At 41.4% G+C, this 21,687-nt stretch overlaps 1 protein-coding gene across 1 annotated transcript in view; it reads right to left on the reverse strand.

The window, feature by feature from the left end:
- Positions 1 to 20,119, reverse strand: part of ass1 (argininosuccinate synthase 1) — a 29,353-nt gene extending 9,234 nt beyond the window's left edge. The window contains exons 1-11 of the mRNA XM_085358305.1: positions 19,985 to 20,119; positions 16,370 to 16,504; positions 15,414 to 15,482; positions 14,870 to 15,058; positions 13,127 to 13,183; positions 12,957 to 13,031; positions 12,029 to 12,099; positions 11,891 to 11,921; positions 6,721 to 6,811; positions 2,450 to 2,534; positions 203 to 267 (exon numbers count right to left, since the gene is read on the reverse strand). Coding sequence (XP_085214431.1) covers positions 203 to 267; positions 2,450 to 2,534; positions 6,721 to 6,811; positions 11,891 to 11,921; positions 12,029 to 12,099; positions 12,957 to 13,031; positions 13,127 to 13,183; positions 14,870 to 15,058; positions 15,414 to 15,482; positions 16,370 to 16,504; positions 19,985 to 20,119 — 1,003 coding nt within the window. The remainder of the gene's footprint in view (positions 1 to 202; positions 268 to 2,449; positions 2,535 to 6,720; positions 6,812 to 11,890; positions 11,922 to 12,028; positions 12,100 to 12,956; positions 13,032 to 13,126; positions 13,184 to 14,869; positions 15,059 to 15,413; positions 15,483 to 16,369; positions 16,505 to 19,984) is intronic.
- Positions 20,120 to 21,687: the final 1,568 nt, after the last annotated feature.

The following is a 21,687-nucleotide window of genomic DNA, read 5'->3' on the forward strand; positions in this document are numbered from 1 at the left end:
GCAAATTGGATGAAAGCTCTGGATGTTGAAAGGAAGGCTTTCAGTGCATGTAAAATTAAAATACTATGAGGCAGTTCAGAGTAAGTGCAAATATATGCACCTTACTGCATTTACAGTGGATATTATTGCTCAAGTAAGTCAGGAATGGTGAATCTGGCACAAAAAAAGAGACAAAGAAGAACAAAACATTTTTAAGTCTTACCTCGGGACTTCATGCCGATGAAACGGTTCTCAACAATGTCTATCCGGCCCACTCCGTGTTTTCCCCTAAGAGATAAAGACAAGACTGTTGGATAAACTCCTAAATTATTTAGATCATCAAAAAGGAAGAAGTGCTCCGCCAATTCCCTAATTTGTTGACCTTGAAATTCCCTTCTATTCAATCTGTGTGACATTTTGGGCCACACTGCAGAAAACAGGTGGAAATTGTTGATTGAAAATGTGTGTTACACTTTTTTGCCTATAAAAGTCCACGAATAACACGCTCAGCCAGCTGCTATGCATTCCTTAACAATGGCCACGGGCGGCCAGCATGTTTCTCCAGCTCAAATATATTTGTGCAAACTATATATTTTAACATGTTTGAATAATATCAACACTTAGCAATAAATCAGAAATAAAAATATTTTGAAATATTTTGAAATATTTTACATTTTTACCTGCCCGAGTCACCTCATACATTTTAGCTGGAGTTCATCTGTAGTGAATACAGCCTGTCGTTTGTTCACCTCAGCTTGTATTGTACCAGGTGTCCACGCCTGTTTACTCTGAATGAGGCTGTAAAACAGTGAATCCCACTTCTCTCTGATGACAGCAATGCTGAGGTGAGTTTTTGAAGTTATGCTGAACTTTTCTATCAGTGAGCGCTGCCATTAGCTGCTGTTAGAGAAACTTTCTTTTAAGTGGCTCACACACTTAGTGAACAAACTCTGATATGATGTGAGAATGCAACCAAGCTATTTGTCAGAAGGAAAGGGCGATTTTTAAAATACTCGAGCCTAACATTACCTGGAAGTCTCCAGTCCGAGGGTTGCATGTCGGATCTGCAATAACTAACTATGGCGGTACCAGTAATAAATAAGCATGTTTACCCACATTTTCTTTTGTTAGACCCCTGACTTGAGTTCAGGAGTCTTGGCTGAGGCTGAAGGTGACGAGAAAGAGAATGAGGGAGGAGAGAGAGCAATGATGACTGAGGCAGATGAAAGAGAGGAGGCGGAGAAAGAGATAATAAGAAACAGATAATGAAATGTAGAAATATTAAATGGTCATACATAGTTTAAAAGACCTACTCATGATCTTTAAATTAACACTTGACACTTAGGTGTTTTTAATTGTTATCAGATTTCCCTTTTCCTTCGAAATTCTCCAAAATCTGGAACATTCCAGTGGAATCCTATTAGAGGACAGAGGGCTAATAGAGCTCCAGAAACCAGGGTTGTGTCTGGCACAATGTCCGCCTGCTGTGACTTTATCAGAATTATACTACAAATGTGGAGGCATAAAACATTTAAATAACACATAAATGTTTATTTTACCTGAAGTTAAACTCTTTTATTTAGAGATCGATAAATTACTACAAGTGATTCTTGAAGACCCTTTGGCTCGCAGCTACTTAATACTGAATGAACAGCTTCTACAGCAACTACAGGAAAATGACACCTGAATGTGGCCCATACAGCTATTGTTCTGGGGTGCTTGTGTCAAAGAGCAGTAAGAATTCAAATAAACCCAAAATATCTTGGGTAGATACACACCAATCATGCAATCATAGGAATGCATCATCAACATCATTGCACAAGTTTAATAAAAGCACACACCTGTAGCATCTGGCTACAGATTAGGGGCACTGTTCGCACAATGATGCATTTGCTTGGTAGAGCATGTCCTCCACTGATCAGAGACGTGGTTTGCTGAACCCCAGAGTTGCCCCTGATGTATTAATCAGAGTGTGTGTGTGTGTGTGTGTGTGTGTGTGTGTGTGTGTGTGTGTGTGTGTGTGTGTGTGTGTGTCATCTTAAAAATCTTTTGTAATAAGAAAACAATCTGAGTGCTTAAACTCAATAGAAATGTGCTGCATTAGTCTGAAGGTCTGAAGTTAAGAATTAAAGAAAAAAAGTGTGTGTAAAATAAAAATCACAGGAAACACCTTGAAACCCAAAAGCAGCAGAGGAAAACAGTTTGTTCTGTGGTGTCGCCTGGTTCACCTTCAGTATTTCTCATTTACGCTGACAGTTGGAAAGCAGAGAGAGGAAACAAGGCTGGAAGAGAAACGCAGGAGGGAAAACTGGTGGAAGTTGATCCCAGGGCCAGCAGCGACAGACATCATTCTAGAGGTGGTAAACTTAACCACTGCTCCACCTCTGGGGACACGATCCTGATAGAGAGGCTTACTTACAGGCGTACACAGAAGGTGCGTGTTGTTTTGAAGCCACAGAAAAATGCTTACCCGATCTCATTGAGGTAAGAGAAGACATCCAGTGCTGTGTTTTTGGAAATACCATCGTTCATATTGGTCACCTTGACAGGAACACCTGCAGGAATAAAATACTGATTTAGAAAAAAAGATTTTTTTTAACACCAACATAGAAACAGAATCATAAATAGTAACTAAAATAGCTTTGATGCAGGCCGTTATCCATCCTCTACATCATGCTTTCTTACATCTGAGATTCAAACAGAACAAAATTGTATCTATAGGCTGATATCCAAGTTCTCTGTTTTTCTGATACAACAAAGAACAACTACAGCAAAGCAGGCAGCTGATAAATTAATGTAACGCTCAAAAACACAAGAAACACATCAAAGAATCAAAGAGTTATAAAGTTTACTTTCACAGTCTAGTTTAAAAAAAATGTTTTGGACAAATGGCTTAAAAAACAAATTATTAATTTTCACTGAACAGATATAAAAACAAAAAAAACAAAGGAGAGTTTATCAAATCTGCTGACAAGCGCTTATTATCTCAGCCAGTCAAATAAATAGTCTCCAGCTAAAAGTGAAAGCCATTACAAAAGGAGATGGAGAGAAGGGCTAATAAATTCAAAGGCCCTTCTCATATGAAAGCTGTGAAATTGTGGGCTGGCTTTACCTAATTCAATTACACACACAGCTTTGTTACCCATACTCTCTTCAGCTCAGAGGTTTTTTTCCTTCTCACTTCTTGTGTGTGTTTTGCGCATGTGCTGGAAGCTAAAGCACCTGCACTCATCTTCCTATTGCTCTTTAGACGCCCACGATCTCTCCGCACACTTAACCCAAGTGCGCATCAATCACTGTCATAGACCTGCTTATTCGTGGCCTTTGATAAAGCAACGCAGGCCAAAGGTGGAGGTGGAAGGAGGGGGGGTATATATCCTTTTTAAGACTACGCAAGGAGGAAGCAGGACGAAATCCGCTGCGCTGTCCATCCCGTGGCCTACACACACTTGAGCGTGCTTGCAGTTGTCAGTCAAACAGCTTTGAAGAGAAGAGCAGCACTTCTCTGCTTTTCAGCTAGCGTTTGCTAAGCTCTAATGGGACTGACATGTGAGGGACTTGGCTAATTTTTTTAGACAAGGGCTTTGTTGACAGCCCATTCTCATATCGCGGGAATCATGGTGGCTCCCATGGAAGACGAAGAAGAAGAAGAAGAAGGGGAAGAAGAAAAAAAGAGTGAAAGCAGGAGAGGGCAGTGTGTTTTTTAAAAACCTCTCCTAGATATTTAATAATTAGATTAAAAGTTTAAATAAATTAGCTGAGCGTCTGAACGTGGGAGTGCAGGGGTCGGCTCTTTTCGTCCTTGCGCTGTTCTGGGTTCTATCATTTACCGAGGGGGTATTTTTCCACTCATGATCCCCTTTCTTCAGTTTCTTTTCTTTTTTTTGTGGCCTAACAGTGCAGACAATGGGAGCGCAGACACAGTTGTAGGAAAAATTACTGCTTTACATTTTTCCTCTGTGTCTCTTTTTCCTCCTTACCTCTTTGGCAAGAAAGGAGGGAGGGATGATTTTTTTTTTCACTTAAAAAAAGGGGAGAGGATTGGGGGAACGGAGCGTTTGACGGGGGTAGAAAGGTTCCTGTCGTTAAATATTCTTTTTTAATCAGTGAGAAAACGTTGGTGAGAAAGGCAGGGATGAAAAGGTGGGAGGGGGAATGAAATGAAACATTCTTGTGCTGATCTTGTGCTCAGAGGGAGGAGTAGGCTTGGGCCTTTGTGTGGACAACTAAAACAGCTTTTGTCATAGAGCGCTCAATAAAAGGCACAGAGAATATGTGTGAAAATGGAGCACAGGCATGCAAAGGGCCCGCGAAACCAGACCGGGCTTTTACTAGAGCATCGCTGTTTTACAAAAGCATCTCCAGATAACCGACGCCGAGCAACTTGTTTCGGAGTTAAACATTTCTTTGGGGGAAACTGGTAAAGAGAGATCGGGGTATCCATTTTCGTTGCGGATCCACTGAAAGGCATTTTCATTTGCTCTTTAAAATTTCCTGCTAAACTTTTGAACTTCCCTTAAATTACCCTTATAGCTTATAGCTCGTAAAGCTGCCCACTAAGTCTGTTCAATCAGAGGCGCTAGTGTCTCCTCAGCCTATTGATGTTGCCGTAGTTCAACCTCCACCGAGGAACCACGATGAAGGGACATCTGTGCCATTTGCCCCAGGCTTGGATGCGTCTTGCAGTTTTCTTTTTGCACAAACATGTGACACTTTCTACTACTCACCCTGAGCCTCGTAGCAATATATCTAATGAGCGTTCCCCTGGCCCCTCAGGGCTCAATGTATTAGCTGGAGTTAATGCTTCCGGCCTGTGTGTGTGCCCCCGGGTCAAACATGGCAGATTGGGACCAAGTAATGCTGTGAGGGGTTAGGGATAAGACTGGGTGGTCAGAAATGGTGATAAAGTGCAGCTGAGTCAGCCTCAGATCTGTAGCCCTACAGCTGTAACCATCAGTGTTAAGTAACAAGATGAGGTACGGCCTGCAGTGGACAGTGAGCGATAGTGGACGCGACCTCTTAACGATGATTAACAGAAGCTCCGAAATGTTTACATTTAACACATTTTTTGAATGTTTATGCATGACGTGCAACAGAATGTCTCCAGGTTTGATGGAGCAACACAAAGTAAGGCAGAGGCCAAAGAAATGAAACTAAAAACACTGCGTGATTATCCTCCATATAATTCACCTCCTTCTTAGAGGTCACCACAGTGGCTCATCCGTCACACCAACCCTGTGCAGGTCCTCCATCACCACATCCATTCTTCAATTATTCATCAAATACATGTCAACAGGTCAATTGAATTGTCTGTTTTCAATTCGCATGATAAAGGTTTCACCTCCGAAGTATCACAAAAATCGAGCCTTCACTGTCCTTCAGTCATCTTGAACTTTTAGTTCACTCTTTAATCTTCTCCTCCCTCGATTACTCTTACTCGCTCTTGATGTGCATCTCTCAGTCCTCCTTAGCCAGTCTCCGTTTAGTGCTGAACGCATATTCTCACACATTACAGACCTTCTTTCTTCCCTTCACTGGTTCCCAGTGAAATTTATTAACATATGAAGCTCTACATGGACAGGCCCCTGTTTCTTTTATTAGAGCTACTGAGACATCATCGCTTCAGCAGACTTCTCAAATGGCTGAATCAAGGTCTCCTAACTGTTCCACCCTCTTACTTTAGAGTCAGAGGCGAGACTGCTTTTGAGACTGCGGTGCTCAAACTTTGGAAAAGCCTCCTTCAGCCTGTCAGGCCGGCCAAATCTGTGATTTGCTTTAAACGGCTGCTGAAAACTAATTTTTACAGGTTATCTTTCCCTTAATCTTTTTCTCTTTACTCTGGACCATCGTTTACATCTGTTTGTGTGTATGTTGGAATGAATATGTGACTCCATGTTTAATTATTTGTCTGTATCTTGGAACATGTATACGTATCTTTAATGTGTAGCTTTCATTCAAACTGTGAAAGACTTTTTACTCTGTGTTTTGGAAAGTTCTATACAAACTCCTCCATCATATACATGAACAGTACTGTGTAAAGGGCTTGCACCTTCCCTGATTTCTTTATATTTTGCAACAAAACTGTGGGAAAAGCTGCAGCAATTTATTAAAAGATGTGCAAACAGAAACAGTATAAAAAGTACATGCTTCTTCTTCTTCTACACTTCTTATTAGGCAAGCTTTCTTGTAATGTATTCAAATAGTCTTCAGGAATAGTTCTCTGGGCTTCTTTAAGGACATTTAAAGCTCTTCTGTGTGTTGATCCTACGCCATCTCTGTCAAACTGTTATTTTGGGCATTTTTCAAAGATTCAGCAAAAGAAATTACAGCAAATTATGTGTTTTGCCACCGCGTGGTAGTAACAAAGCACCCAAATATACCATTTAAAACAGTTTCTTTGCTAAGCTGTCTGTTATTGTAGACAATACAGGTGTCTTTTTTAAGCTTGAATGACTCACTGATCATTGGCTTAACAAAAAGCGGTGTTCTGAAAATGGGCAGATACAAGGGCGGAGCTGAAAATGAGTGAAAAAGCAGTCAAAGAAAAACTTTGAAAGAGCTTTAAAAAAAAAAAAAAACCTGGAGACCTATTACTGAAAACTTTCAAAAATGAAACAGAATAAAAGCAAAAAGAAACAATGGGTGGCTTAAAACTTTTGCACAGTACTGCAAAAACAGGTAAAAGACAGATGCAGACTGATGGAGGGATCAACAGGTGACACATGTGGCGAGCCCACAAACCTTTTTTGAACTCTATCTCCAGCACATCTTGGACATTTGGAGAGTCTTCTGGGTTCTTGGTCATCAGGTACAGGTCAGCCGGTGCACGACTCTGAAAAACACACAAAGGCACACACTCACTCTCTCCATTTCACACACTTCACTCCCTGAGAGGAATAACTCAGACCTCTTGAGACCTCATCAAAAAGAAAAAAGAAGAAAAAAACAGTATTAAGAGACTGTTGTGTGAGGACACGGCGGGCAGAAGAACAGAGGGAATGATGCGTGAAAAAGAAGAGACCTGAAAACGACATCAGGACTTTAGTGAAGACAAAAAAAAGGGGGAAAAAAATCAATGTTCCATTTTTCTCCTCTATTTGGTTTCATTTTCCCCATGTGGCCCTGCACCACAGGGGAAGGCGAGGAAAAGCAGAACACAGCGAGAAAGAGTGGGAAAGGGCACGAGAATGAAATTACTCACATCCTAAAGAACAGTGTATACCTGACAAGTGAAAAACACAATAAAACCCCACTGATGCTACGACAGCACCGATCTGAGCAGCAGCTCTGCCCGTCTGAGAGAATCTGCCGACTCTATCGTGTTTCTGCCATTCTCTCACTCTTCTCTAATCTTCCAGTTTTCCACTTGTGATTTTCTGAGTGACGTTTCCCCTTCTGCTTTATTTTCAAATGAAGAATCTTCCCCTAAATGGGCATCGCACAATAAGACCTTCAAGTCTACACCCTAAAATCCACTAAAGTTGTCCTCGTTGACAGACATTTGTCGTTTTTCTTTTTTCCAGCTGGCGGGAGCCGGGAGCGATTTCAGTAAAGTCACGGCTGGGAACTAAAAGAGCGTGGTGGTCTGACGTGCCTGCCCAGCGATGCACCCCTCCAACAATTACACGGCATTAGGACAAGATGATGGCCAATGTCTCCTGAGCTGAGGCAAATTGCAGGGGGACTATGCAAAATAACCACTGGGTGCATTTAAATGGAAAGCTTTACCAGACTCTAAATCATCATTCAATAACTAATCGGCATCCGCTCGCCGCCTGTCAGTGAGGAGAAAACGAGCAGCGCAATCACTTTCCTTCCTTTTAACTAAACACCGAAATTGACTGGGAAGGCGGCTGTCTCCCTCTCCTTCATTTTCTGCCTCAGTGCCCTGAAAGATGCCAAATGAGAGCGAATGGGAGAGGGACAAAATGACTGCCCTAAAAAGCCTTTTGATGCTTACTCTTGGAGAGGGAAGAGGGAAAGAGGGAATTAATCTTTTTCTAACCTGCAAATGCAACACAGCACATGAGAGGCACCAGCTGGAAGAATACTTGCAGGTGGCGGGATGCTACACTACAGGAAACCTGTTGTTTATAGTTTTTTCCATTTATGGTCTTTTAATTATCATTTAATTAACAAGAAGTTGTTCATTTAGGCTCCCTGCTTTTGTTGTTGAAGAACGTCCGAGTTTAAAATAACCACTAAAGTATTTTCACACGATCAGCTAAAAAAAAAAATCATTAATTTAAAAAGTATAGTAGCAGTAATGTGATGCCAAAGCTGAGAGCTTGAACTTACATACTACTGAATACAAAAAAGAAGGGGGGAAAAAAGGAAACGTAAAGGGACAGGGTTGTTTCCAGTGAGCGAGAGATCAATGCATTTCAATTCAAACCCCCTGCAGGTGGACCTGTCCCAAAGCCGTGGCCCTGAAAGAGAGGAAAAGGTAGAGATGGCGAAGGCGGGGGGGCGACGGGGTATTGGTGGGAAATGGGGCGTGAAGCGCACCATCATGTAGCACAGAGCAGCTCCTTTGGCAGTCTTTGCTTCTGCGATATTGTTGTGCTAAACGTGGCCCGGGCAGCAAAAGGAGAAGGCTGACGCATGAACTTAAAGCAAGTAAATTTCTATCTTTCCACTTATTAGTCGCCTCATTGGTTTTCAATCAAAGCCAAAAAGGGGCCAAAAGAAGCAGAAATGGCAGGAGGAGAAAGCAGGATTTGGGAAGAGAGCGGGAGAGGATGGTTTAAAAAAAAAAAAAAAAAAAAAAGAGGGAAAAAAGAAGGAAAACATGTTTGGCGCAACAGATTGGAAATGATCCTAAAATCACCACGTTTCAAGTCTGTCCTTCTCCTTAAAATGCAAACATGGCAAATTGAGACAAGAATAAAACAATATGCTCGTGTTGTGCTGTAGAGATATTTATATTCATAGCGCCCTTGGATAGTGTCACATCCTGGGCTGAATTTAATGAGGACAGCAGGCGCTTGTCTATGAAGGCAAAGCTGCGATGATGACGATGCTTAGATGGGCGCAGAGAGCACTCGCCGAGTAGCACAGGTCAGGCTAATGAGACCTGAGAGCAGCGAAGGCGCATGACAAATACTGACCTCTTTGCTTCAGAGCGCACACTGACATGTATACATACACCTACGAGCCCACTTCCTACCCCTACAGGCAGTCCTCCGACCATCCATCTTTCCAGCGATCAAATGTGAACGGCAGCAAACAAGTTTTCATTTCCTCTAGGTGGGCAGGGGCACGGCGTTTCGCTCCTTTACTCCTGGTCAACGGGAGCAGTGGGCCATCAGCTCCCGGATCAAAGAAAAAAGGAAAAAAGAAGCAGGCCCGGGGAAACTCACTGACAGAGGCTATAATTAAGACCGAGGTGATGTTTTAATGACTCAGGACGAGTGTCAAGCTGCCTCAGGGCAGACTCTGACTGCTCATGTGCGGAGGAACGAAGAGAGCGGGGACAGTGAGGAAGCTTGAGGATGTGGAGACATCCAAACACAAGTGCCGGATTGTTTACCACACATGATGGATGACAGAACATAAGAGGTGCTAAGCAACAATTAAAACCTCAGCTGTTTTGCCAACAGGTGGTGGTCTATGAAGTCAAAAAAAACATATAACAGCACATAATATTTGTTTATCGCCTTCCTAGTTAGCATTTTGTTTCCAGAAATGTAATTAGGCAAATCCTAGGCATTAAAACCCTGCACATTCATATTCATTACAGTCTCTAATATCTCTTCTTAATTAGTAAAGAATAAGCAGGAGACAAAACAGACTACACCTTCATGTTCCCAGCAACACCAGAATCTAATAACTTTATAACAACCACTACATCAGTGCACTTATCAGATGCATGCCAACAGTCTGCAACAGCTAGCTAAAGCTGGCATGAATGCATGTCTTCACATAGGTTAACGTTGCCATATGGAGATGAGTAAACAAAAGCCTGCAGCCTATTGTGGTGTAGGTGACCTGGTTTGAGGTTATCAGGAAGGATACAGTGTTAATCACAGAGTAACCTGAACTGCTGACGCTTATCTACAGACGAACATATGAGCGACCATTTGGATATTTTCTAATCTGACGGTGTTCAGCAGAGAGGGACCATTGTATCACAGATACAGAGGGGGGGACTATTGTATCGTCTGAATAGTCGCGGCCCGACCTCAGCCTTCAGGGCTGTAACTGGAGCAGAGAGACAGGCTGGTACAGAGAGCAAGGTGACCTCTATCAGATGACCTTCAGGTAGATCAGAATGTGACCTGCTGGTTTAAGAATTTGGAGGGGGAAGTGGCTTTTTTGTTTTTACCCCCCAAGTTTAAATTGCACTGGTGTTTTTTTTGTTTTTTTTAATTAAAATGTTAACAAAAAGACTTGAAAACTTTTTGCTTTTTTGTAAAGAAATTTCTACCTAGTCCCACATTTCAGGCTCTGGAGTAATATATTCAAATCCTTTTACCACTTCAGACCTCGGTGCCATAAATATTTCATTGTATTTAAGGCCATGAATCGATTCAATATCGGAGAAAAGGTTCAGCACAAACCCCTCCCGAATGAACATGAACACACACACACACACACACACACACACACACACACAATACCATCATCATACATCGCTATGCTATTGAGCTAGTTCGTCTCATTCTTTTCAAAACATTTCTCCACAGGACGGCCACTAAAGAGGCAGCGGAGGGGTGGGAAAGGGACAGAGAAAGACAGCAAGAGATGGAGGTCTGTGAGTTACAGTGGCCCTGCCCCTGCATCTCCGCTCCAGCAGCGCAGGACCCCTCGCCTCCCTGTGACACCCCGTCCATTGGGGACTCATCTGTCTGGCGCACTGTCTTTGTACTTTACTGTTACTGGTGACATTTTGGTGTCACGGTGTCATGATGAAATGGCTCCCCTCCCACGTCGCAGCCTGCGGCGGCGCAACTAGTGGAACAATGAGGTCCCGAGGAGTTGGGGTTGGAACTCAGGAGGCCCCAGCTGGGCGCAACGCCCTAACCCTTCCCCCTCCCAGGCTCCCATGAAATCGGGAATTAGTAGAAGCGTTGCTGACGACAAGTCAGTGTCTGTGTGTCCCAGGCTCTTCCCAGGGCCTGGTGAGGACCCGGGGTGAGGAGAGACAGAGGCACAGACACAACGACCGAGGGATGGGAGCTCTGGGGGGCGTGGGGGGGTCACTGGGGGCAACCTGTATGTACTACACTGACCTTTAACCTTGCAGAGATCAAACCCTTGACTCACCCATGGCACTGTGGGAGAGTGAGTCATGTTTGTCTCTGGCAGGGCTGGCATTGGTCAGACGACTGAAGGGAAGGTTTACTGATGTGTCCCTCCGAGTGTCTGACACATTTAACCACACGTACACACAAAAACGCAGCATTAGGTCTGTTAGTTCGGCGTGTGCGCATGAGATGGATGCTGAAGAGATGACTCACAATGGTCAAAAATGAGATGTACGTCAAGCGGCTTATGCAGGTTTCTTTCTATTTCTCACGATCAATTTCAAGAACAGGTACTGATCTGAAGATGATGTCATCCTTCAGAAGTTTAGGCAAAACCTTACCTTACCTTTTCAGGTTCACTTAAATTGTTTTTGCACCTGTGCAAAACTCTTCTGATCAGCTCTTGTTTTTACAAGCTTGAACAGGGGTGTCAGTGAGGAAGGTTAGAAAAAAATGCCTCAGACAGTCTGCACAAAACAATTTTTGGTCTATTTTCTTAGAACAGTTACAGAACAGCATATTAGAAGGCATTTCTTTAGTTAACAAGTATTATACTGTAACAGCTTTAATATAAATTCAAAATTAACACAAGTAAGTCCCTGCAGGATTAAATATAAAAAATGATGAATTATGTTTCCTTTTATTAAACATTGCGAGCTTACCTTGGGATTCTCCAGGATGCCCGACTCGTAGCTGTAAAGAAATTTGAACAATTAAAGTTTCTCACTGGAAAAAATAAAATAAAATCAAAGATTCTGAAATAAGAGCTAAAGAAGATGCATCACACCAGTCCTGCTCACCTGATATGCATGAGGTTGGCGTCCATGCTCCAAGGTGCCCGAGGGGTCACAGGCACAGGGATGCCATGCTCCTACAGTTTAACAGCAAAAGAAGCTTTTAAGTTACATCCTGTGAGCGCGACTTGCAAAAGGGTACGTCTCCACTGAGAAGGTTCTGACTGAAGGATTACAGACAAAGACATTTTGTGTGTGTGTGTGTGTGTGTGTGTGTGTGTGTGTGTGTGTGTGTGTGTGTGTGTGTGTGTGTGTGTGTGTGTATGTATGTATGTATGTATGTATGTATGTATGTATGTATGTATGTATGTATGTATGTATATATATATATATATATATATATATATATATATATATATATATATATATATATATATATATTTATTTATTTATTTATTTATATTTATTTAATTTTATTTTTTTAAAGTAAAAAAAAAAAAAAAATCTGCGCTTTAAGACAAGGTACATTTCACAATTAACTCACAGGCTTGCCTGAAAGGTGTTGGCTAAACATCATGACCACCCTCTAGTGGGGAAAAACTGGTCGGCCCATCATTTTTTTTTGGATGCGACTACATCGACAAACGTCCACCAGAATACAAGTAGTCCATGTAATTTAATCTGAGAATCTGAGGTAATAAATAATTAAACCTTTCAATACAAAATGTTCGTTATAATATAGCCTCTAATCTCCTTTTTTGGTAGTCCACTGCATGCTTAATAATTGTTTTTTTCAAAATAATTCAGGACAATGTTAATGTCACTATTAAGTGGATGGTACTTTTAAGACTTGGAGATTTGATCAGGTAATTGTTAGGATTTTTTTTAGTCAAAGGCTGAATCTGTACCTTGAAAATGTTAACAGACCCATTGCTATGAAAATAAAGGTGGTAAAATAATTGTGTTTCTGACATTATGCCACTGACGGAGTTACCCTTGCATACTCCATCAAGTCCGTCCTCCCCCGGAAGCGGTTGTAAAACTCGGGTATCCTCCAGGGTGCGATGATCTAAAGAACACAAACAGAGAAACTCTTTCCAGCTATACTGACATTACTCCACAGTGTCAGTAAATTACATCCACACAATAAATAAACAAACTCACCTTGACCTCAGGGTAGAGGGCATAGCATGTTAGCTCAAAGCGTATCTGGTCATTTCCCTGAAAAGTGCAAACAACAGTTCAACTCGATGTTTCTTGTGTTACTTGTTGTATCAGTTTACAATAAACGCAGATGATTAAAAGTGCACAGCAGGGCCATTGCTAACATTTTTAATCATTTATTCATATTTTCACTAATAATCTGCTTTATTTTTTTTTATCTATTAAGGGCCAGAAAAGACCCCAAACCCCAAGTTTACATATTCAAACAATTAGTTTTCCCCAAACTACATCCTAAACTCAAAAATGCCCTCCATGTACTATCAAAGACAGTAAAGAAAACCAAATGAATCACAGTTACTATGCAAAAAAAAAACCCTTAAAATGAACTATTTTACTTCACACTGACTCAAATTTTTTAGAATTGTTGATTACTTTTTGTGTTAATGGATGAACTGATTAAATTTTAGTTGTTTCTTAGTTGTTAGTAGTTGTTTCTCTACTGTCTCTTTCTATAGAAGCTTGTTTCTGACACTAGAACAAAAAAATCACCTACTAAACATTTTTTGTTATCTACAATTTAGAGTTTTGGATTATTATCCTAAAATTTAAAAATAGTTACTTTTGGCTTACTAACTCAATTTTTCTGTGGCTTAAACAAGCTTCCATAGTTTCCTCATTATCAACACAAATAGTAAAAGAATAAATGGGCTGCACTTTGACACACGAGGCAGGGTAAACCCTGGACAGGTCGCTGGCCTCTCACACAGCTATAAGAAGTTACAATGTTTTAAACCTGTACTTTAACTCCATGATGTGGTTTTTGACTCCATCTATAGGCAACATGTGGACACTGCATTTCAGAAAAGACGTAAAATAATAGAACGAAAATGTATTTAAAAAGTACAACATGTTTTTTAAAGGGTTTTTTTATTTTCCAGAAATATATTTGAAAATATATTATGAATCCCAGAAAAATCTCCATAAATTTGCAGTGTAAATATACAGGAACTATTACTAACGCAGCTAAATTTGTGCTCTGAACATACATCGGGTCAAATCGGGATATGAAAACAATAGCATGAAAGTGTGGCTAACTGCAGTAAGTCTAAATAATGAGAACATCACAAACTGTCACTTTCACAACCTAGGCTGAGAAAGTTCTTGGCATGCAGCCTGAAAACATCTTCATCTGGTAGAGCTGCAGTCAGGACACTTGAACTTTAGATGACTCAAAGTTGTCCTGATCTGTTAAATTATCAACTCTGACCAAATAAACTCTGTGCTCCTATTTTACCATTTGAGCTGTACGCTTTTTCCCATTAAAAAGGCTCACTTTAGAAATAAGACAGCTGTTATTCAGCTGTAATGCCTGTTTCTTTTCAAAGGACTAAATAGAAAGGGTTTCTGAGGAAGAGGAAGGGTAGATTTTAACTTTGTAGTCTTATTTAGGTTAATAAGCAACTGTGCAAAGAGAGCTAGACCTAGCTAGACCTAGACCTAGCTAATAAGTCTGTACTTTGAAATTGGTTGGGATCAAAACACCTCAATTTTAACTGCCATGTCTGAGGCTTAATTTATAATAAGAAAGCTGATGCTTTAGTCTTGTTTCACAAGCCCTGCATTTGCTTTTATGTCCCTGCTCTTCAAAAAATAAAGATGTAAACTTATTCCCGGAATCACATTTGCAGATTTTGGACATTTTTACCCCACACGGCATAATTCCATGCCCATTGTCTCACTTACCTTTCCAGTGGCACCATGTGAGACATACTGGGCTCCCTCCCTGCGTGCAATCTCCACCTGACGGCGGGCAATGCATGGCCGTGCTACCGCAGTGCCCAGCAGGTATCGGTCTTCATAGACAGCATTGGCCTGAACTGCAGGCCAGATGAAGTCCTCCACAAACTCTGTACGGAGGTCTTCAATGAAAACCTGCACAGCCACAGAGGCGAGGACACAGAACAGGGCTTTGTTAAAATGGTTCCATCATGTCATTTGTCCAGAAGACTGACTGTGACTCTGACTGTGGTGCAGAATCAAGCACTGCCTTGCTAACTCGTCCGTGAAATAAAATCCTAATGAAATTAAAAACAATTTTCCGCCTTTACTATAACTGCAACACTTCTACATCTAGAAAAAAATATTAGTATTGGGATCAGTGCCAGAAATCCAGGATTAGTCGGGCTGTGCATAAGCATTAAAAGCATTGTAGCTGACATTCTCTGATGTTGCTCACGCTGCAAACAAATCCTAATCAAATACAACATCCTGTTTCACTGACACTTACCTTCTTTGCACCAAGGCTTTCCGCCTTTTTCCGGGCAGCTTCAAAGTCTTCGTCTTGCCCGATGTTGGCCTAGAAAGACAGAAAAGCGCTTTGAATGTGAACGTTGATGTTGAAATCTGCAGGGGAAACAGGATGAACACAATAAGAAGATAAATATGCAGGTTCTCTAGTTTAAATTCTTCTCTAAATTAAATGCATCGACACACAGAGGCACGTGCCTACCAAAGTGTTATTTTTGACAGTCTACCGTCTTGCAGTTCAGATCACGTCTGCTGAGGAGATGCAACAACTGAGCGTGAACGCCACTCGAGGCCATGAAGAGGCTGTACTGATCTCCTGAACTGAGCAAGGGACTATTTTTCTCACATAGTAAAGTGAATTGTAGCTGCTCTAAAAGAACCTGCATATTGCAGTAATCATACATGAATTATACTTGCACAGTGGCACAGTAAACCCTCTCGGTTTTTGTTTATGTGACTGTTGTTTAGCAAATTCACGCAAGTGCGTGGTTTTGTAATTTCATGAAACATTACACTGGATCATGTACTGGATGAGTGCCTTCTTTTACTCCACTGAAGAGCTAGAGCTGAGGTGTACATCCTGTTCAACAGCTATGAACCTTTGGCTGACACCCACCCCCACTGACCTAAAAAAATCACTAAATGAAGTTAGACAATCGGAAAATCTGCCTATTGTGCAGTTCTGAGTGGCTGTGGGGCAAAACGCAAATCCAGGCAGATTTGAGCTGTCATTATGAATCCAAACCTTTTGACCCATGCAGAGATACCCAAAACGGTAGGTCTTGGGGTTGTTTTTATAGATTTTTTTAATAACAGACCACAGTGAACACCTGTAACCCTTTATAAAGCCAACTGTACAACCAAAAGGACACAACATGCAAAAGCCTGGCAGCATAAAACTAAACCAACTGTTGCGTGCATGGCTTCAAACCTTACCAAGTAGGTGATGACATCATAACCCTGCTCCTTGAGCCAGACCAGAATGCAGGAGGTGTCCAGTCCACCACTGTAAGCCAGAACCACCTTACCTTTGGACATGATGAGTGCTTTTTGCTGAAGCAGCCAAAGAAGCTGTCGAGTGGCAGGGAAACAATTACATTAATTCAATGATTACATAACTATTAACTCGTAATGACGAAATGTCAATTAATAACCCAAATTCTGATCGCTGTCCTTGTTTGACTTAACAGCAGGTCCCAACAGACCATTAGTTCAGATAAGTTGTGGACAATTCTTGATTTGGTAAAGTTTCCAAGGTTAGCTTGGAAAACTTCCAATATAAGGTCAGATGCTCAAATATGAGCATTTTCTGCTCACAAACTTTAATACCAGCTATTGCGCAGGCAATTGAAACAGATCTTGAGTTAATAAGGCTGTAAGGAATAAATGTTTTGACCTCAAGAGCTCAGTGAGCATGTAATTTCTTTCTTTCTGCAGAGTCAGTCTCCTACAGATCTCCAAACTTCATGTGGCCTTCAGATCAGCTCAAGAACAGTTCGTAGAGAGCTTCATGGAATGGATACATCCATTCTACAGTCCATACCCCCACCTTTGTAGGAAGACAGGGAGCCGAGGTCAAAACTTAGGCGCCATAAGAGAGAAAGAATGTGAATATTTAGGCTTTTACGACTAGGTGGGGGCCACTAGCGGCTATAAGAAGCTGAGTAACACGTCACCATTTCGAGACTCGCTGTGACCCTCTGCAGGCAGGTCTCCCTATCATGATGGTCCTAATGCTCTTAAGTGTTGAATTGTATGGAAATAAAGTATTGTTGATTGAGCATAAATACACCGAGTATTGTCCTTCCTTCAGCCCAAAGATTCAAAGAATTGGGAGATTTCAACACTACGTAGTGCCAACTGTAAAGTTTGGTGGAGGGGGATTATGGTTTGGGCTTGTCTTTCAGGAGTTGGGCTGGGTCTCTTAGTTCCAGTGAAAGGATCTCTTAATGCTTCAGCACACCAAGAGATTTCATGCTCCCAAATTTGTGGGAACAGTCTGGGGATTGTCATTTTCTGTTTCAACATGACTGTGCATCAGTTCACAAAGCAAGGTCCAAAAAGACATGGATGAGTGAGTTTGTGTGGAAGAACTTGACTGGCCCGCACAGAGTCCTGACCTCAACCCAACAGAACACCTTTGCGATGAAGTAGAGCCAAGACTACGAGCGGGCCTTCTCGTCTAACATCAGTGTCTGACCTCACAGATGCGCTTCTTGAAGAATGGTCAAAAATTCCCAACAAACACACTCCTAAACCTCACGGAAAGCCTTCACAGAGGAATTGAAGCTTTTACAGCAGCAAAGGTCATGAAATATCACTCAAGTTCATATGCGTGTGAAGGCAGATGAGCGAATGCTTTTGGCAATATAGTGTACTTGCAGTTGCTGGAGTCAATTACTTTTAAAGCTGAGTTACAATATCTTATGCACGCATTTCTTTGCTGGCTCAGTGCTTCTTAAAATGAAATCATTGTAGACTTAACAAGTACTAGAATTAGTATTCTCGTAATACCATTAGTGTTAGGGCTGTGCGATATGACCAAAATCTCATATCCCGATATAAGAATTCTATCGTAAATCACAAAAATGTAACATTTTCTGTAAATTCTGTGAATCTCGGGCAGCTTGTCTTGCGGGAAGTGTTTCCAGCTGTGCGTCATGTAGCTGGAGTCGAGTGTTTTAACCGATGCATGAAACGATACATTTTTAGACATAAGTTGTAAGGGCCGCCGTTTTCTTTGTGAGTATTTATTACACGGCGTGCTGCGGGGAAAAGCCTGTTCTAACGTTTGAGTCTACGGTTTATTTTTTAGCACCTGGTGGCTCTTTTTTACTTCTCATCTGCTCTTTCACGTGATTCCGTTTATTTTGAAAAGTCTCAACAGGATCTTGAGCTTTAATGTGAAAGGTTTATGTGGAACATAAACAAGCGGACACGCGATGCTGTTACCGTCGTTGTTGCTTCACAACGCATAAAAACAGGCGCTTGTCCGTCCATAGTGTGGTTATATAAAGAGAAAGAGAACTTTCCGAAATTAATATAGCCACGATGAAAAAATATTGCCATAAACAGTTTATTTTGCGACACCACGAAACAAACGATAGCGTAAAATGAAACGATAGACATTTTTATATCGTCATCCGATATATATCATTATATGAACAGCCCTAATTAGTGTTAATATTAATTTAAGCAACTTTTGAAGTCTAGCTGGCAGTATATATAGCATTTTATTGTAGATCGTGACATACATGTGGCAAGTTAAGGAGGACCACAGAATTGTGCTTGTGTGAATGTGATGTTTGTTTTGTACATATAATAACAGCGTGCTAGCATTGGTATATTCTCTAGTGATGTGCGATACCACTGATTTCCTTTCCGATCCGATACAAAGTTAAATTCAGGGTGGTATCGACGATACTGATCCGATACCGATACTTTGTACAAAAACGTATTTCAGTTATTGTATCTCAAATTATAGCATCATAATGATTACAGCACATCGGATTACTTGTTCTTATCGCTTAATAATGCACAGTTATCATATAGAAATAAAAAAAAACTGAAGTTGTGCGCTATTTGAACACGTTGCCTGCCTGCAGCACTAAAGGACTCCGTGAGAGACGTCCGTCTCGCCCTTGCAGCACCTGTCCATGTCCACTCCTCCTCTTCAGTTCACCTCAACATAAGCTCGTCATATTCTTGTGCTTGATGAGGTTAGTAGTGTTGCCAAAACACCTCCCTTTCTTGCCACATGTATTGCAAACTACGTCTCAACCGTTTGTGGAAGTAAAATACGTCTGCACATGACTCCATTTATGCTCAGCCATTGTTGTGAGTGTGCACAACAAGGGGCTGGACACATTTATACAAACATATGTCACGACTATGACAGGCGGAAGACTAAGTAGTTCCTTCCAATGTAGACAATCCAAATGATATAGTTTATTTGCACTCTGTTCCTGTTAATGATAACCTACAAATTTACCCTAAATTACTAAAATATCGATATTTTAATATGAGTATCGATTCTAGAACATAAATGACTGGTATCGGAGGAATCGATATTTCAGTATCGATCCGCACATCACTAATATTCTCATGAATGTGAAAGTAAAGAAGAAATGACTTTACATAAGCAGAGGCAAGTCCTTCCCTTTTGTCAGACGAGTCCTATTTTTTCCCCACGTAAATAAATTTCGGAAACAGGGTGTGGTTTTGGGATACAACTTGCACTACATAATTACTGTTCTTTCAAATACGCCGGTGCTAAAAAACACATTTAAAGAAAAGGTTTAACAGTCGCAAGAGAGCTCTCTACAAAATGTTTTCATCCTACTGGCGTGAATACATACTTATTACCGACACAGGTATTTCTGGGAGATGTTGCCAACAAGGTTTAAGGGGCGCATAGAATTACCACAGCAACTGAAGTCACCGGCGACTGACGGCAACCTCCAGCTAAATTCACAACGCTCATTATGATTGCGTAACTACCCTTACAGAGAGAAATAAACACATGTACATGTATAGATAGTTTGTACTCACAGACACTTGCAGAGGGTTTCTTTCTAACCGAAGAGACGCGTGTGTCTGTCGGTGAGGAGCGCAGGAAAGCAGCAGCGTGCTCGGTTCGCTGACTCTGCTGTACGGTTTGCTGCCCTTCGCGACACGTTGCGTCATCCACAGCAGGCACGTAGCGTGTTCGTGTCGCTTTGACCGCCCTGTGTCAGCAGCATTTGTTTTATTTAAGAATTTATGGGAGCACCAGAGCTTGCTCAGTAGATACACTGGCATTTAAATGTAATCAATCTGAAATTCATTAGGAATCCATTTCTCCAGATTTTGTGCAAAGCAGGGAACGAAAATACATACAAGTAGGGAATTTGCAGGTGTTTGCCACAGACCAGGGATCCGGTTGTTCAGTGATGACGCGACGAATCCTACTTCCGGGTCTAAAGTAGTCTGCGTTTAATATGGCTTTTGTGTTGTTAACATGTTTAATGTCATGTATTTTCTTCTATTTGATCTCAAAAAGCTCCTAAAACAGTCAGTGATCACTGTTGACCTCCCTCGGCTTTTATTACCGCTAATCATTTATTGAAGCTCAGTTTTTAAAACCTTAGGAAGTAACTACAGCCCAGCCCATGCAGCAGTATATGAATGACTAACCTCGTATTGTGGATGGATTATGGATGGATTATCTCAGTTGTTCTCCTGGCTGAAGTTTGGTCCTTTTACAGCATCCTGCCATGCGATTACATTTGTTCCTGACCACCGAGAACACTCACGATAACTTTTATCGAGTGGAAAAAAAGTTAGCTTGTTTATATTATGCTAACATAGCTGTGTCGCTAGCGGTCACGTAGCACATCATTATATACCAGCTAGCCCAACTTCAGTAACCCTACAAACGTCACTGCTGTTTAGTTTTCTGTCTTCATTTATGCTGGAAGTGATAACAGAGCTGTACGTTTTAATTTGTTTCCAAAACCCCGCAGTCAGGACATGCTATATTGTATTTAGATAGAAGCTAGCGAGCTAACTTCCTGCTAACTTCTAACTCCGTTAAATGTCATAAATTCCGTTTTCATGGATGCCTGGATGTTAAACTCAATTGTTACACCTGGTAGAGCAGAACGCTGATCATTTTATTAAAGATGAAAGACTAGACAGTTTTTCAACTCTCAGTAATGCCATAGTGATCGTTTGATATATGGACCTGCAGCTGAGTTTAGACCCAGACACGGCTAGTGACGTCAGACTGAACAACCGGATTACATCGTGGGCCACTTTGATCTTATGTGGGTTGGACCAGTGAAACCCCCGTTTTGTCAGTGAAAATGAATTTAAATACACATTTGATGCCCAGAGTATCACAATAAGAACAGGCAGTGCAATTTCTCTACTATTAATCTCTACGTTTAACATTAGGCTCAAAACATTCCTTTTTGCTAAAGCTGATAGTTCAGCAACAGGACTAGGCTGCTGGGGGCTGGTTTCTGTTCGTTTCCACTCAGCTTTTTCCCCACTCATGTGTTTATACTGTATATCCAAGCTCCTTAGACTACGACGACCTGGATCACTGTGAACCTTCACAGACATGTGTTTATACTCCACACCACTCTGCATTTAATCATTATTGATTAAATTGGTTATTAATCTCCGGCTCTCTTACACAGACTGTCTTTTGTCCTGTCTTCTTCCCCTTACCCCCAACCAGGCAGTGCAAATGGCTGCCCCTTCCCGAG

Source organism: Diplotaxodon limnothrissa, linkage group LG7, assembly GCF_057381915.1.
Source record: "Diplotaxodon limnothrissa isolate DT_005_m linkage group LG7, D_limnothrissa_male_GT1.1, whole genome shotgun sequence".
NCBI classification, from domain to species: Eukaryota; Metazoa; Chordata; class Actinopteri; order Cichliformes; family Cichlidae; genus Diplotaxodon; species Diplotaxodon limnothrissa.